At 38.2% G+C, this 14,143-nt stretch overlaps 1 protein-coding gene across 1 annotated transcript; it reads right to left on the reverse strand.

Moving 5' to 3' along the window:
* Window positions 1-386: 386 nt before the first annotated feature.
* BTF3L4 (basic transcription factor 3 like 4) lies at window positions 387-13,745 on the reverse strand. Its single transcript, XM_054036607.1, has 6 exons — window positions 13,636-13,745; window positions 11,561-11,624; window positions 10,522-10,635; window positions 7,854-8,055; window positions 5,090-5,149; window positions 387-4,087 (listed from the first exon to the last, which is right to left on the reverse strand). The coding sequence occupies exons 2-6, from the start codon at window positions 11,612-11,614 to the stop codon at window positions 4,041-4,043; spliced, it is 477 nt and encodes a 158-aa protein (XP_053892582.1). The 5' UTR covers window positions 11,615-11,624; window positions 13,636-13,745; the 3' UTR covers window positions 387-4,040.
* Between the last annotated feature and the right edge of the window lie 398 nt (window positions 13,746-14,143).

Here is a 14,143-nt window from a genome sequence, read left to right on the forward strand (position 1 = left end):
CGAATTTGGTCTACTGGTTGGATCATTAGCTTCCCCGGCTTGGGCCAGGTACTGACGGGGTTCCAATATCTAAAAAGAACCCATGAAAAGCTAAATGGTATTTTCTACTAATTCAAATGAACAATTATAATTACAAATGGAAAGTATGTGTGGCAAGAGCCAAATTACTTGTTCTAACATCCGAAGAAGTGAGGTTTTTACTTACGAAAGCTTATGCCCAAATAAATCTGTTAGTCTTTAAGGTGCCACCAGACTCCTTGTTGTTTTTGTTCTAACAGGAGCTCCTTCAGCACAAACTACATTTACAATTGTTTTTTAAAGAAAATTTGAGGCCAACTTTCTTCAGTTGTATATTTTGTTACAGAAATATATTCATTGAAGCTTGGTAATTTTATGACTTGATGCTTTATTTCAAGACCCAGTATAGCGAAGGAAGCATCTCTATCTTCCTTGTAGACAGACATTTGTGTTAGGAAAGGTCAAAAAGTAAACACAACAACCTCCCAGTTTTCTTAAAGACCAGCTGAGATCAGTGGGATAAAGCTGAACTGAGGCAAAATGGAAATGATGCTGGAGGGAAGTGGAGAGTGATGTCAAGGACTTGCCTCCTCTTTAACACCCCCCAAAACTAAGGGCATCTGCCCACAGATTGTTACATCAAATTGTAGCCTTCAGATCCACTTAGATGCTACTTGACAACCAAACAGCCACTGCAATGAAAAATTGGCCACTTCCATCTTTGGCGGGCCAGAAGATTGCATACCTTATTGGGCAGACTTAGCAACAGTGAAACACCCACTTACAATCTCCAGCTTGATTATTTCACTTTATATCTAAGAGTAAAGCCACACCCCTGTTACAGCTTCAGCTGGTATAAACTACAACAGCCCATCTACAGAGCATCTCAGGTCACCACAAGCACATAACCCAATGCTTCAAACTCTGCCCTAGCATCCCATGAATAAAGAGTCCAATTCAAGATCAACTTTCCCTCCCCACCCATGACCTTTTACAGCTATGTTCACTGCAACAACACAACTCTCATCCAGAAGCAGAAGATTCATGAACACAGGAGTTCTCAAGAGTTGGACGCCACAACCATGTAACTCGCTCCCATCAGAGAACTAAGTTAACATATTGGCTTGTGCAATCTAGATTAGCAGGTGCTGTAGTCTGCCTAAGCAAGGAAAGAAAAGGGGCATCAGGTAATTCAACAATAATGTCTTGCTCAAGGGAAGTAATGACAGGGTTCTTAAATAGTCCCGTGTAGTCATCCTTCAGAATGGACCACTGAAATGAGTTGTAAATAGGAAATCCTCAGCGCTCCAAATGGATACACTGGATTCCATAGTGTAAAGAAAACCACACACCTGGCACCTTTAATGTAGTATTCATACATCTCAAAATTAGGCGCCTTTATACTACATAAACTCAATTTTCTATACCCCTGTCTGAGTGCACAAAAGTTGTTCCAGTCACTTCCTAGCTATGTATAAAGGAACACTAGCTATTTTCCACAAGAGCCTTGGTGAGTTATTTTCAATTAAAATCAGTTTAATGGATTTCTATAAGCTCTAGCATTTCAGCAGCAAATCAAAAGTGGTCAACAGTTTTTGGATACAGTAAAAAAAGAAAAATAATGTGTTTACATAGCCCATATAGTTTTCTGGTTTCCAAACATTGGTAAGCAATGATGGTTACAATGACCAAATAGCAAAAATCAAAAAGATTCTCTTTTGCGCATGAATCAGTAAGTCTGATTACAAACTTACCAAATCATTTTTACCCCAGATTCTTACTGTTTTTACTCTTCCAAATATTTTTTAACCACACTTGCTATTACAGAAATCAATGCTTTATACTACAATATGTGGATTTTCAATAACTAAATGATTGGTAGTGAAAAAATATGCCAGATATCTGTAAAGTCAGTGCAGTTGCAACTTTTAAATGTTCTTCATTCATGCCACTTAACTAGTGGAAGTGCTCTGCAAAACTGAAAGGTTGTTTCCCAGTCTCCTTTCTTTGCTCACTGGGCCAGAAGAGGCATTGGAAGGGCAGTTCGCTCAGCTTGTATGTGTGTGAAAGAATAAGAGATTTTCATTAACCAAGAGCAACAATCTGCAGAAGGTTGGAGTAGCCATGAGAGTGAAGGGAGTCCCATCTAGTCCGAATGGGAAAAGGGGTGGAGAAGGTGAGAATCCTAAGGGCTTTCTCAAAGTATTGCAGGATCTATCACAATCCAATAAGCTTTCCTGTTAGTTATCAAATGCAACATGACAATGAATGTAATGCTATTTAAAGCAGCAGCTGCATCAACACGTTCCTCAACGGGTACTACTGGGAGAAGGAAATGACACACAAGAGGGAACATTTCCTCTTTTGTATTGTTGTTTTATTTTGTAGTAAGATCCATGTATTATATAAAATATAACAGGAAAACTGAACAAGTCTATAAAATAAATTGAGTCCAGAGGACAAACCACAAGAGCTCTGCTTTTGCAGTTCACGTTGATGTCACTAGAACTCTCATGTACTGATAGCCTTGTATTTTACAGTTATCTAGTGTATGAACCTACGTAGAAAGCTGATATGTCTCAGAATTAAGCTATAGTTAAGATGATAGATGTAGAGAAAAATGGCTTTCCTAAGCCACGGCTGCCTTTGACACAGGTTAACAGTGATGCCAACTATGTTGTAATGCAAGTTACATCAAGCACCTTCAAAGAGCCTCTGACAAAGGGATTCACACTGAGCATCTTGAAGGAAGGTTCAGAAAATACTGCAGTATACCAGTGATACCTCCAAAGTCCTCTGCATGCCTACAGAAGGTTTGTGGTTTTTAATAAGCTACGATAGCCATGATACCAAACCTAGAGGTAGGTTATAGGCAAAGTCAGATAGGCCAAAAAAATCCCTTCAGAGTCATTGCACAAACTGTCCAGCAGGAAGCTACAGCAATATGATCAATGACCTCTCTCTCACATTAAATATCATTCGCAAGACACTGTTAATTTCTAGTGCCCTGGAGACTGACAGTGCCTTGTCAGCTCCTAGTAGCTGCAGTTATGGCACTGGAACAGCTCAAACAAGCTCCTTTAAGCAACAGTATGTTATTGTGCAAAACTAATGCACCGAATTGTTACCAACTGGATGTCCAAGTTCAAGAACTGACTCAACCTAGCTCTTCTGGATGGTAGAGAGAACTAATCTCCTCTTAAAATTAGCAAGTAATATTCCTGGGAAGTACACCCACATAATCAAGAGGAGAACATACTGCTTAGTCTATGTGAAATGGGTTGAACAAACATCAGTTCTATAATAAGGGACTCGAAATGAAGGCTGATAGAATTGGCTAAAGTTAAAGGAGGAACCGAGGGAGAAAGGAATTTTAAAAAGAAAAATAAGCAAACTCTTCTAGGTCTGATTTTTAAAAATGTTACCATACCAAACAGGCTGTAAATATCCTGTCTTTGGTATCATTTGGAATCAACATGAGGTTGATAGCAAATAGCATGTGAACATTTTCAACATGGAAGAGATATATATTGGCAAGTACAATAATTAACACAGCAAATTAAACCCAAGTCTTAATGGCAGAATGCCTTGAATTAATGAAATGTGGACAAGTAAGACTTTCACTTTTCACCACTTTCTGTGCACTATTTGGTGGAAATAAAAAATAACTGTAAAGATTTGTTTTACTTCTACTTCTGAGGGCAAAGGGAAGGTTAAATAGAACTGTTCTCCAATTTGTTCTCCACTATATGTACACCCACACCATACACATATGCACATGCACACACCCTCAAACTGCACTGACATTTCTTATTTTTTGACCGAAAAAGTAGATCCTGGGAGTAAGTGCAAAATGCAAAATCAACTGACAGAAAATGCTGAACAAACAGCATAATTAAAATACAAAATATTTATATTACTGAACTATTAACAGGTGATGTTCTCTGTTTCTGTAAAACTTTGGAACCACATAGCTGATTTCTTAAATCTAGTCCATGCCAGCTTCCAGAACTATTAATGATTTAATTCGCTTCATTCTTTGATGCTTCATCAAAGTTTTCTACGAGATCTGAAAGAGATGGAAATATTTAATAGTCATTTCCCCAATAACGCTGTCTTCATATTTTTTAAAGAAACTATAACTTTACCTAAGATACCAAATAGTTATTAATTATATTTAATGATTACATAGTGCTTTTCACCTAGAGATTTCAAAGGACTTTGCAAAAGAGGTATCATTTGCAAAAATGAAGAACTTGAGGCACAGGAAGGTTAAGATCTAAATTTCTAAAACATCCACTAACTTTGGATGCTCAACATAAGATGCCTAGATCTCATTTTCAGAGACGCTCTTGCTGACTTCACTTGGACTGGTGAGTGCTTAGCACATTTTAAAATTAGGATTTAGATGTGAAGTTGGGTAGAAATTTTAGAATAGACCTACAGACCCTCAAGGTCACAGAGCATGTCAACTCGAGATCGAATTTCAGTCTCCTATCTCTTTATTGCCTTAGAAAATAAACTACACTGATGAATAGAGAAGATCATTGTGTTAAAAACACAAATTAATAGTTTCCAAGAATTTACCCAAAAGAACAAGGCTAAAAACAATGGCACGTGGCTATAAGTTCCCAGTTCAAGATTTTTAAGAGAATTTTCAGAACCTGACAGCAGGGGGAGCTTAGTATCTCCTATTACAGAAATGAGCATGCATTTAAACAGTCTGATCTGAAAAAATTATCCAATGATTACTACTTAAAATTCATATAGCATTTTGCATCCTGAAGCCACTGTACAAATATTAAATAGCTAATCCTCCCAACCCCCTATAGCATTTATCCTTATTTTACAGATGGTAAGACACAGATAGGTTAAGTGATTTGCCCAAGGCCACATAAGTTAGTGTGAAATCTGCAATTCAGGAGTTCCTTATCTCAGTTCCATGATCAGTCCACTATACCAAACTGCCTCTCTAAATGCAAGAGAAATATAACCGCACAAATCTAAATATATATCAGAATAGTAACTAATAATCTCAAATTGAAGAAATAGAATGAGCTAGTAAACCTACCGGGGACATCATCATCTTCTTCATCAATGTCTTCAGATTTTGTTGCTTTGCTATCCAACACTATAAAAAAGTTTTGTAGTAAGTATATGTTTTAACACAACAGTTAGTCCCATTTATACAATACTACTCTCTCACAAAACAAAAGCCATAACTTATAGGTTAAAACAGCAAGTGGCTATCTTCTGATTTCTCTTGGAGGTTACTACTGTAAGGCGAGAACATTCTGAAAAGTACAGCATTCCCATTCAGGGGTCCATAAGAAACCTATCATTCCCCTGTAAGTTCTATTTAAATAAAACTACAGCTTTAAGAGTACTGGAGCCGTCGACATACAGCATACCTGTCAAATCTACTCAAAAGTGCGAAAAACTACAGAATAGAACAATTCCTTCTTGCCAGTTTTCCTTCCTGCTACTCACAGGAATTCTGTAACATCTTAAGAAGTGTACTAAATGGGGACTGGTCGCAAGGATTTTTAAGTGATCAGAATGGGCTTATGTCTCCATTTGAAATTTAGACAAATTGGATTTTATTTTTCTTTATGGCTACTAGCAACAAAAAATTATTTGGTGTTTCTGTCTTGAATTGAACTCTTGGCTCTTCTAAAACATAGGGAAAATAAGAAAATTAAAATATACATTTAAATTGTCTTGGTTCTCTTGTGGATGGGTAAATTTGTTGGACCTTAAAAAAAGTAGTAGGTATTACCTAGTTCCATTTTACATCTATATATTTTTATGCTTCCTTTAGAGCTTGTTCAAAAATATTTTTAAAAAGTATAAATAAATTTATTTTGAAATTAAGAATTGGATTTCTCTCTGTTTGAATGAGTGTGGCAGTAAGGACTCTAGTTTCATCAATACACAACATGAAATGAAAAACTATAAACTCCAATATGGGAGTTTACAACAATACAGACAATAGCATTGTGCACAAAGTTAAACTAACTACTGTGCATGCTCAGTCTCTGTTTTTAAAGCTTAAGCCTCCAATATTTTAATCAGAGCTGATGAAAAAATATACACTATTGAAAAAGTGACTCCCCATTTCCACCTCTTTTTCCTAAGAAAGTTGATAGCCTAGCAATTGTAAAGCAAGTTCAAAATTAACAGGATTCAAAGAGCATTCCCCCCAATAGAATGTTAAATTCAAAACACCAGTTCCTGCCCCCTCCGCCACACGTACCCCTTCCAGTAGTCCATTGTGATGCTACAATACAGACTGCATCAAGTACTGTATATCTTTCAGTAAGACAAAGCCTTTAAACTGTTACCAGTGTTATCACAGTTCTAAAGGTTTTACAAAGTGATGAGACACTGGGACATTAAATATGTGCAATGAAAAAAAGGAAAAACATAATTTAGTTTAATTTTTTAACGATTTGAGAATAAGTTTAAAGTGTATGGCTGCTCTTTCAAGGAAAACGGGAGAAGAGGTGGTGAGGACTGCACCCATTATGGATTTAGAGGGGGAAAACATTTTATATAACACTATGATTACTTCAAAATGAATTCCTTAACAGAAGAAACTGACTCCTATATCCAGGTGAACCTTGAATTACTGTTCGTTTTATGTATTTAAAGCAGCATTTTAGGTAAACATCTCACTACAATAAGTGTTCAATATTAAAATGTAGTGTTATCAAAGATGTTTAAAAGTATCAATTAACTAGTTTATTCCAACTGTTATAATATGCATCTTCCTCAACAGATTTTATGGCACGAGCATTTTATCTGTATAGCCATCACTAACCTTTCATTCTGCCTATAAAAGTTATTTAACTCTTGCAGAAATTTCTATCAAGTTAAAAGTTTCAGTTTAGAAATAATAATTTATATCAATCTACCTTTTTTATATTTCAATCTATATTCCTGAAAATAGAAGACATGCTTCATCAAGTCATGAAACCATATACTCAATATTGCAAGGTATTTTAAAACACAGTACAACTGACAAACATGCCTAACTTGTAACTGAAAAAATGTTCCTTTTTTTCACATAGCTGGGCCTACGTAATGGAGTCTTGAAACAGACAGAAAACAGGCCTTTCATTACATTACTACAATACTGTTAAGTGGATAGCAATATTAAGTGAAGAGCAGAACAGTTTATATCATGGTGATATTGATGAGAATAGAAAGTGTTTTTGGAATTGATAAAAATCCAACACCTATCAGCAAGCCAAACAGAAAATACATGGAAAGCTAATTATCACAATGTTATAGTTAAGGGGGATTTAAGGTGCCTACTCATATCATAAAGTAGAAAGCATTAAGTCTAATGCAGTGATACACCTCTACCCCGATACAACACGAATTCGGATATAACGTGGTAAAGCAGTGCTCCAGGAGGGCGGGGCTGCGCGCTCCAGTGGATCAAAGCAAGTTCGATATAACGAGGTTTCACCTATAACATGGTAAGATTTTTTGGCTCCCGAGGACAGCATTATATCGGGGTAGAGGTGTATTTAGTTTCAGACACTCTGTGCTAGTTAAGATGTTAGGAAAAGTAGTATAATTAATATAGAAGAAAACTATATTGCATGAGAAAGTCATCTCTCATTAAGAACAAGTGAAGTTTACTGTGAAAATAGTTTTGGTGATTTATCTGGATTAGTAAAACACAAAGTATTAGGCAAGTATAAAGTTTTCCAGAGGGTCTACATCACACTGGCACTTTGGAAAATTTTACCCCAAACCTTTTCCGAAAGGCGATACAACTTTTTTAAAATCTTCAATAAGACGATCCAAATAGGGACACCCACCTTGTCTTGGGAACTGTTCAGCTAACTTCCTGAGACTTGTTAAACTGTCAGCACCAAGCTGGCTTAAGATTCCTGGGAGCATTTCTGTGATCGGTTTAGCCTCTGCATGACCAGTAATTGCAAAAGTGTTAGCGGAAAGGGAAGCTTGGACCTTGGGGTTGTTGAAATGAATAACTGTTCCATCATCTTTTATCATATTCACCTATTTAAATACAGAACAATTAGTACATTTCATGCATTTCACTAATATACTCTAATAGTTTTGTCTGTACAAATGCAGCAAAACAACATTGTTTATATTAACATTTCTAAATATTCAAGTCTATATTTAGAGAATTTAGAAAAGTCTCTACAATTCTTAGAGAGTAAAAAAATGAATAAAAAAGATTGTAATTAGCCAAATCTGTATGGAAATGGAATATAGATTTATAGCAGAAGGACATGCACATTGAATGGAAATGCAAAATTTGAGAGCTGAAGTTCCTTTATGAAACTAGTATTCAGATAAGCACGTGAGCAAGCAATGGATTACTGTGTTCTATTGTGTTATCATACAGTTAAATTAATTGTTTTGGTTAAAAAGTGACCTGCCAAGGACAACAATTTATATAAATCATCATGCTCCAGAGCATAAGCCAATTACCATCTGGAAAGAGATCAGAGGGAAAAATAAGAGCGTCTTCTACTTCCATGGTAAATACTTGAAAACATAGGCCCAAATACTGCAATACGATCCACATAGATGAACCCCTATACCTGCACAAAGTCCTACTGAAGTCAAAAGGAATCCATGAAAGTGCAGGGATCCACCCATGCACATCACGGGATCCTTAGGCCCCAATTCTGCCGGCACAGACCTCTATGCCCACACAATCACACCGATGTTCCTCTGCATGTTGAGATCTTGACCTTAGGTATGATGAAGATTTTCACTTGCTTCTAAATCATCTGGAACTAGCCACTGTGACTAGATGGACCACTAGTCCATTTCTGCCTCTAAAGAGGATCACTATATCTGGGTTTTGTTTTAAACTAGATGGAGAAGGAAAGAACATGAAGGGTATTTTTTTCTGAAACTGAGAAAGAATAAGTGTTTTGGAAATGTCTTTATTTTAAATAAGAAAAGGAAAGAAAAAGTCCTGATAAGCATAGTCAATTGCAGCATATTTATAACATTGTGGTTTTTTTTGTTTTATTATAGCCATTCAATTTGTTTTTAACCGAGATGTTATGGGGAAAAGGCAGAGACTAAGATTAAAAACAAATACTGAAGATTTGAGAGCCTAGGGAATGTTCCTACACAATGAAGATTAATTTAAAATAATTTAGAATTAGACTCTAAACCTGTTTTTAGTCAACATCTCAAAGTTGCATGATGTCCTTTATGTCTGGAACCTGTTTCAGATCTCAGTGTGCATGGGATCATTCTTACTTAAACAGTTCACAATTCTTAACCCACCTCATTGATAAGTGCTCTTACACATCCACGCCTCAATCTTGCAAGCTGTCCTGCACAGATAGAGCCCTCTAAAGTCAATGTGGGTTTGGCCAAGTGGAACAACTTTCAGGAGTGAGGGCCTAGTCATTAAAATGGAAGCTAGCAGTGTCCAGATATCATCCCTTCAGTTTCCCAGAACCGTTTGTATCTGAAGAGTTTTGTCTGTGCATTAAGATTTTAAGCTCTGGGTAAAGGGAAGGAAGGACTGTGTTTATCTTTGAGTTTTGTACAGCACAGAGCACACTAATGGTGCTCAAACAGTCAAAGAAAATTAGGATAATTCATAGTCACTCTATGGGAGGCACTAGGACTCTTGAAGGAGCAGGCCTCCACATACACAATGCAAAATTTTAAATTAATCACATTTGTGAAAATAGTATTTGCCTATTTCTTCAGGCAAATACTGCAACAACATTTAATTTATGGTCACTTCTCTCTACATATTATCTCAGCATTCTCTTCATTTGTACACAATGGCACATGGGAAGGTCAACTTTCTCAGGAAGGTCAATGTTAAAATAACTATGATGTTCCTGTCAAATTTGTATTTTTAAATAAGATATTCTAAAAACATTGAAGAGGTTCCATTACTGTCTAGTTGGGCCAGATCCTGCTAACTGAGATCATAACTTATATGTAGAGAGCGAGTATTTAGTGTCTTTGAAAATGTTTTAAAAAAATCTGCTCCAGGTGATTGTTAATCAATTCTGTTTGTTTCCATGTAACACAACAGTAGTCAAGTCTTGCAATCTAGAAAGAGGTCCACATTATGTTTCTCCTTTACGTTTTGTACAGCATGAGGAACGCTGTTTTGCTTACCATGTAACTTTAAGAGTCAGAAAAGTTTAACTGTAATCAAATTCAGACAAACCAATTTTACTAAGAAAAAAAATCATATGAGTAGATTTTGTTTTTCAGCCGTTCAAAGCTATAGGCAACACAGGCAACCAGCCAGTTTCCAATACCAATAGCTTAAAGTAATTAGGGTGCAAATTCCGTTATCATTTACACCAATTATGTAAATCAGGAGTAACTTCACTGAAGTCAGGGAGTTACACTATGTGAGATGAGAATCAGACCCAACTTTTCTTAGCATTTCAACATCTAGCCAGCTGTCATTTTTAAACTGAACGATTTAGACAAGGCAATTAATTTATTATACCACTATACCTCTTCAATTCCAGCAATATTATTTACTGCTAATTTTTTGAGTGAACTCTGAAGTTTTTTGTCATCAGCTGTCGCTGTCCTGTGCACCACCTTCTTCTTTCTGCGAGCTGTACCCTGAAAAAGTCAGACAATGCACGAAACATAAGTCAGCAACTCTGAAAATCTGACATTGCAGTCACATGTACCATAATATCAACTAACTAATTTAAACAAAAAGGAGTTGCTGAGTACTGCACTTACATTGTCAAAGCTGCTCTGATAATTATCAAGTCTGGGTTGACAACCTGGCCCAGTTTTCTGAAGTTCACAGCAAATGATACAAAGCTGAACAATTCTCTCCAAAAAGATACACTATTCCACAAATTTAAAATCATACTACCCCAGCATGCTCCATCTCTCAAGAGTATAGAGAAGTCTTTTCAGTTTACCCTTTTTAAAATTTTAGTATGTTAGGCTTTACCTGGACAAGTTTGTTTCTAGGGTTTTTTAAGGGTTTCAGTATAAGAGATTTCAAAGGGTTTCATATAGTTCAGTACACAAGATTTACACTGGCTTATTTACAACTCAAAGTGGTTTACAGCAAGTTCTCAATAAGAGGAAACATTTACATTTTCCTTCTTTTTTTCACCCTCTCTCAAGATGTTCTCTTCCTTATTTTCCAAAAGTTATTTTAAGAAAGGCACAAAGTTCATTTTACCAGAAAGATAATTAATCAATATCTTAAATTTAAGAAAATCTTACAAATATGGCAAGTGTATTTTTCATATTTAATTAAGTTTATATGCTACAAGCTTCTACAAACACAAACACCCTTCTACACTTAGGCGTTAAACTGATGTATATTTAAAAGATGAAGTCACCAAATAAAATATCCATATATTGGCAACCAATTGTTTTGGATTTAAAGAAAGATACTTTTCAGGCTCCAACATGCTATGATCCTGATCATAACAGCAGTATTATTTCAGACCCTTAAAATATACAATGAAAATAAAATATGGCAGGTCTCTCTCTGAATGTAATGTTGTTTTCCTCTTACCTTTCCGCCTATTCGGACTTGAGCTTGAAGCTTGGCTAACTTTTCTTGATTCATGATGCTGTGTCTAAAGAATAAGTATGCCGACCATATTAGCATGATGTTAAATTTTAAGTTTATTACACAAATCAGCTCAATTTTTATATGACACTGCCTTTATTTAAAAATATTTTAACAGTAAATTATAGATGTTCAAGTTCATAGTAATGTCCTTTAAAATAATAGCAAATGTTTTTGTTACTTATGATAACAAGAGCTAAAGACAATACTACATGTAAGGCATATCATCTAACTCAGTGGTTCTCAACCAGGAGCAGGTTTCAGGGAGGTCTGCCAAAATAAAACAGAGTAGGGCTGGTGTTCAACTCACTGGGGCCTGGGGCTGAAGCCAAAGCTTGAACAACTTAGCTTTGCGGGCCCCCTGTGGCTCCAGGCAATTGCCCTGCTTGCTACCCCTAATGCCAGCTCTGGCTTTTAATCTACTGGATATGCAGAAAAAAAGTTGTTGTGGAACAGGAAGGCTGTGGAGTTTTTATAGCATGCTGGGGAGTGGAAGAGGGTGTCAGAAAGAAAAAGGTTGAGAACCCCTGCTCTAAATGACATAGCATGCACAAGAAAATATATGTTAGCAGAAGGAATGGCATTCTGATACAAACTGACAGAAGCCAGGAAATTCAAAGTCACATTTAACTTATTATCCTAACTTAGATATTAATTTACCATCCTATCAGTCTATTTGTCCCCCTTCCCCCATTAACTCCAATAAACTTATAATACAGCTGAATGACAAGCAACTCAATTTACTTTCTAAAACAGCACGCATTTCACAACAGTCATTTCTAAAACTACTGCACTTTATTAAAGTAAAAATGGCAAGGTGACATTGGAAAAGGAAGTCTTTCATAAGACTGCTTTCAAATGTAAGCTTTCGTTGCCATTCCCATGATTAATCTCAAAGAGTTCAATAATATCTCACTACATTTTTGAATGAATACATTTTATTAGGTATTCAGGCTATGCAAATACCATTGTCTCACAACACCCTTCACATAATAAAGAGCTATGATATTCAACTCATCCATTATGAAGTTAAAGCGTTCACTGCATAAAATGGGATTACTGTTTTTTCTTAAAACCAAAACTACCATAATCAGAAGGGGAAAGCACCCAACACCTTCTGTATACAGTAATTTTGGGAGTCATTTAGCTGGTCTGCCCCGGGAAGTCATTAATGTTTCACTGTTTAGTAGGGAGATAAGAAAGAAACCCCTCACAACTTCCATACTGGCAAAGAAAGGCAGATGCTAGCCTCAGGTGGTACTCTTATGAGGGGAAGGGATTCCAGAGCCTCCAAATACATTAACAGGAAGGAGGCCCTATAATGGACGTGTCCTGAGATAGGGCCTCCCCCCTCCCCAAATCCAGCCCTAGAAAAGAAGGTGGGAGAAAGATGTTTGTTTTCTACAGGAGGGAATTCCCAATCATTTTCAGTGGGAGGGGGGTGTAGAAGAGATCCCCACAATATTAATTGCCCCAGAGGCCTGGAGGGAAGGGGTGTATGCCCCTGAAAAGAAGAAGGGGACAAAATCCAGCACAGGGGAGATGGGAAGTGATTATAGCCAAGGGGAGCAGCACCCCCTCCCCACACAATCCAGCACAGGGGAGGTGGGAAGTGATTATAGCCAAGGGGAGCAGCCCCCCCCTCCCCACACCATAGCCAGTGGGTCCATGCTTGGAAAGGAGGCAGCCCTCCCAATAGCCAACCCTGGCGCCGATGGGGTCTACGGTCGGGGAGAAGACCCCCTCTCCCACATCCAGCTCTAAGGGAGGGAAAGGTCCCTGCCCCTGGGGCGCCCCCCATGACCAGCCCTGAGGGGAGGGGGGAAGGCTCCGCAGAACAAGCCGAGCTCCCTTCAGGCAGCGGGCAGGCCCATGCCCCTCACGGCACCGACTGCTCCTCCCTCCGTGCGAGCCGGGCCGCGCCGCGCCGCGGAGAGAAGGGGGGGATGGGAGGGTCCGGTGCGGGGACGGGGGGATGGAGAATAGGTGGAGGAGGGGAGGAAATAGAAAGTTCTCACCTGAGTCCGGCAACCCCTCCGCAGCCAACACGCGGCGAGAAGAAGATGGCGGCCACGCCAGGCAGGGAAGGAGACGAGAGGGGCACAGAGAAAGGAGGCCGCGGACCACGGGACCCTGGGCCCCGCCCACTCACCTCCGATTGGAAGGGACACCGAGTTATTTGCATAACATGGAAAGTTGTAGGTAGCTCCCTCTTCTTCCCTTTCGCTTTGCACACCCACTCTGCAGGGGGAAACTACAAGTCCCAGCATGCAATGCACGTACAGGGATTCTAGAACCAGGTCGAGGTAGTGCATTCTGGGAGCTGTAGTCTCCGTCGGGGGAGACGGGGGTGGAACTTGTTGCTGGGCCATGTACTGTATTCTATCACGGACCATGTAGGGTGGAGGAGGGCATTGGTCTATTTCTGCGGCGCAGTAGGCAAGGAAGTTGCTTTCTCTGAGGTGCTGGATTTGTTTGGTTTGGGGTTTTTTTTTGCAAAAAACAAAAGCCGTGGTGCTTGCAAAA

Source organism: Malaclemys terrapin, chromosome 8 (genome assembly GCF_027887155.1).
Source record: "Malaclemys terrapin pileata isolate rMalTer1 chromosome 8, rMalTer1.hap1, whole genome shotgun sequence".
Lineage (NCBI taxonomy): Eukaryota > Metazoa > Chordata > Testudines > Emydidae > Malaclemys > Malaclemys terrapin.

Bases quoted from the DNA above. Each gene is read 5' to 3' on its own strand.
- BTF3L4 (XM_054036607.1), bottom strand. From the start codon at position 11,614: ATGAATCAAGAAAAGTTAGCCAAGCTTCAAGCTCAAGTCCGAATAGGC. The intron at 5,150-7,853 runs GTGGGTGTCCCT...ACTTTTTTATAG, and splicing joins TGAACAGTTCCCAAGACAAG to TGTTGGATAGCAAAGCAACA. The intron at 4,088-5,089 runs GTAGGTTTACTA...CATCTCTTTCAG, and splicing joins AGAAGATGATGATGTCCCCG to ATCTCGTAGAAAACTTTGAT.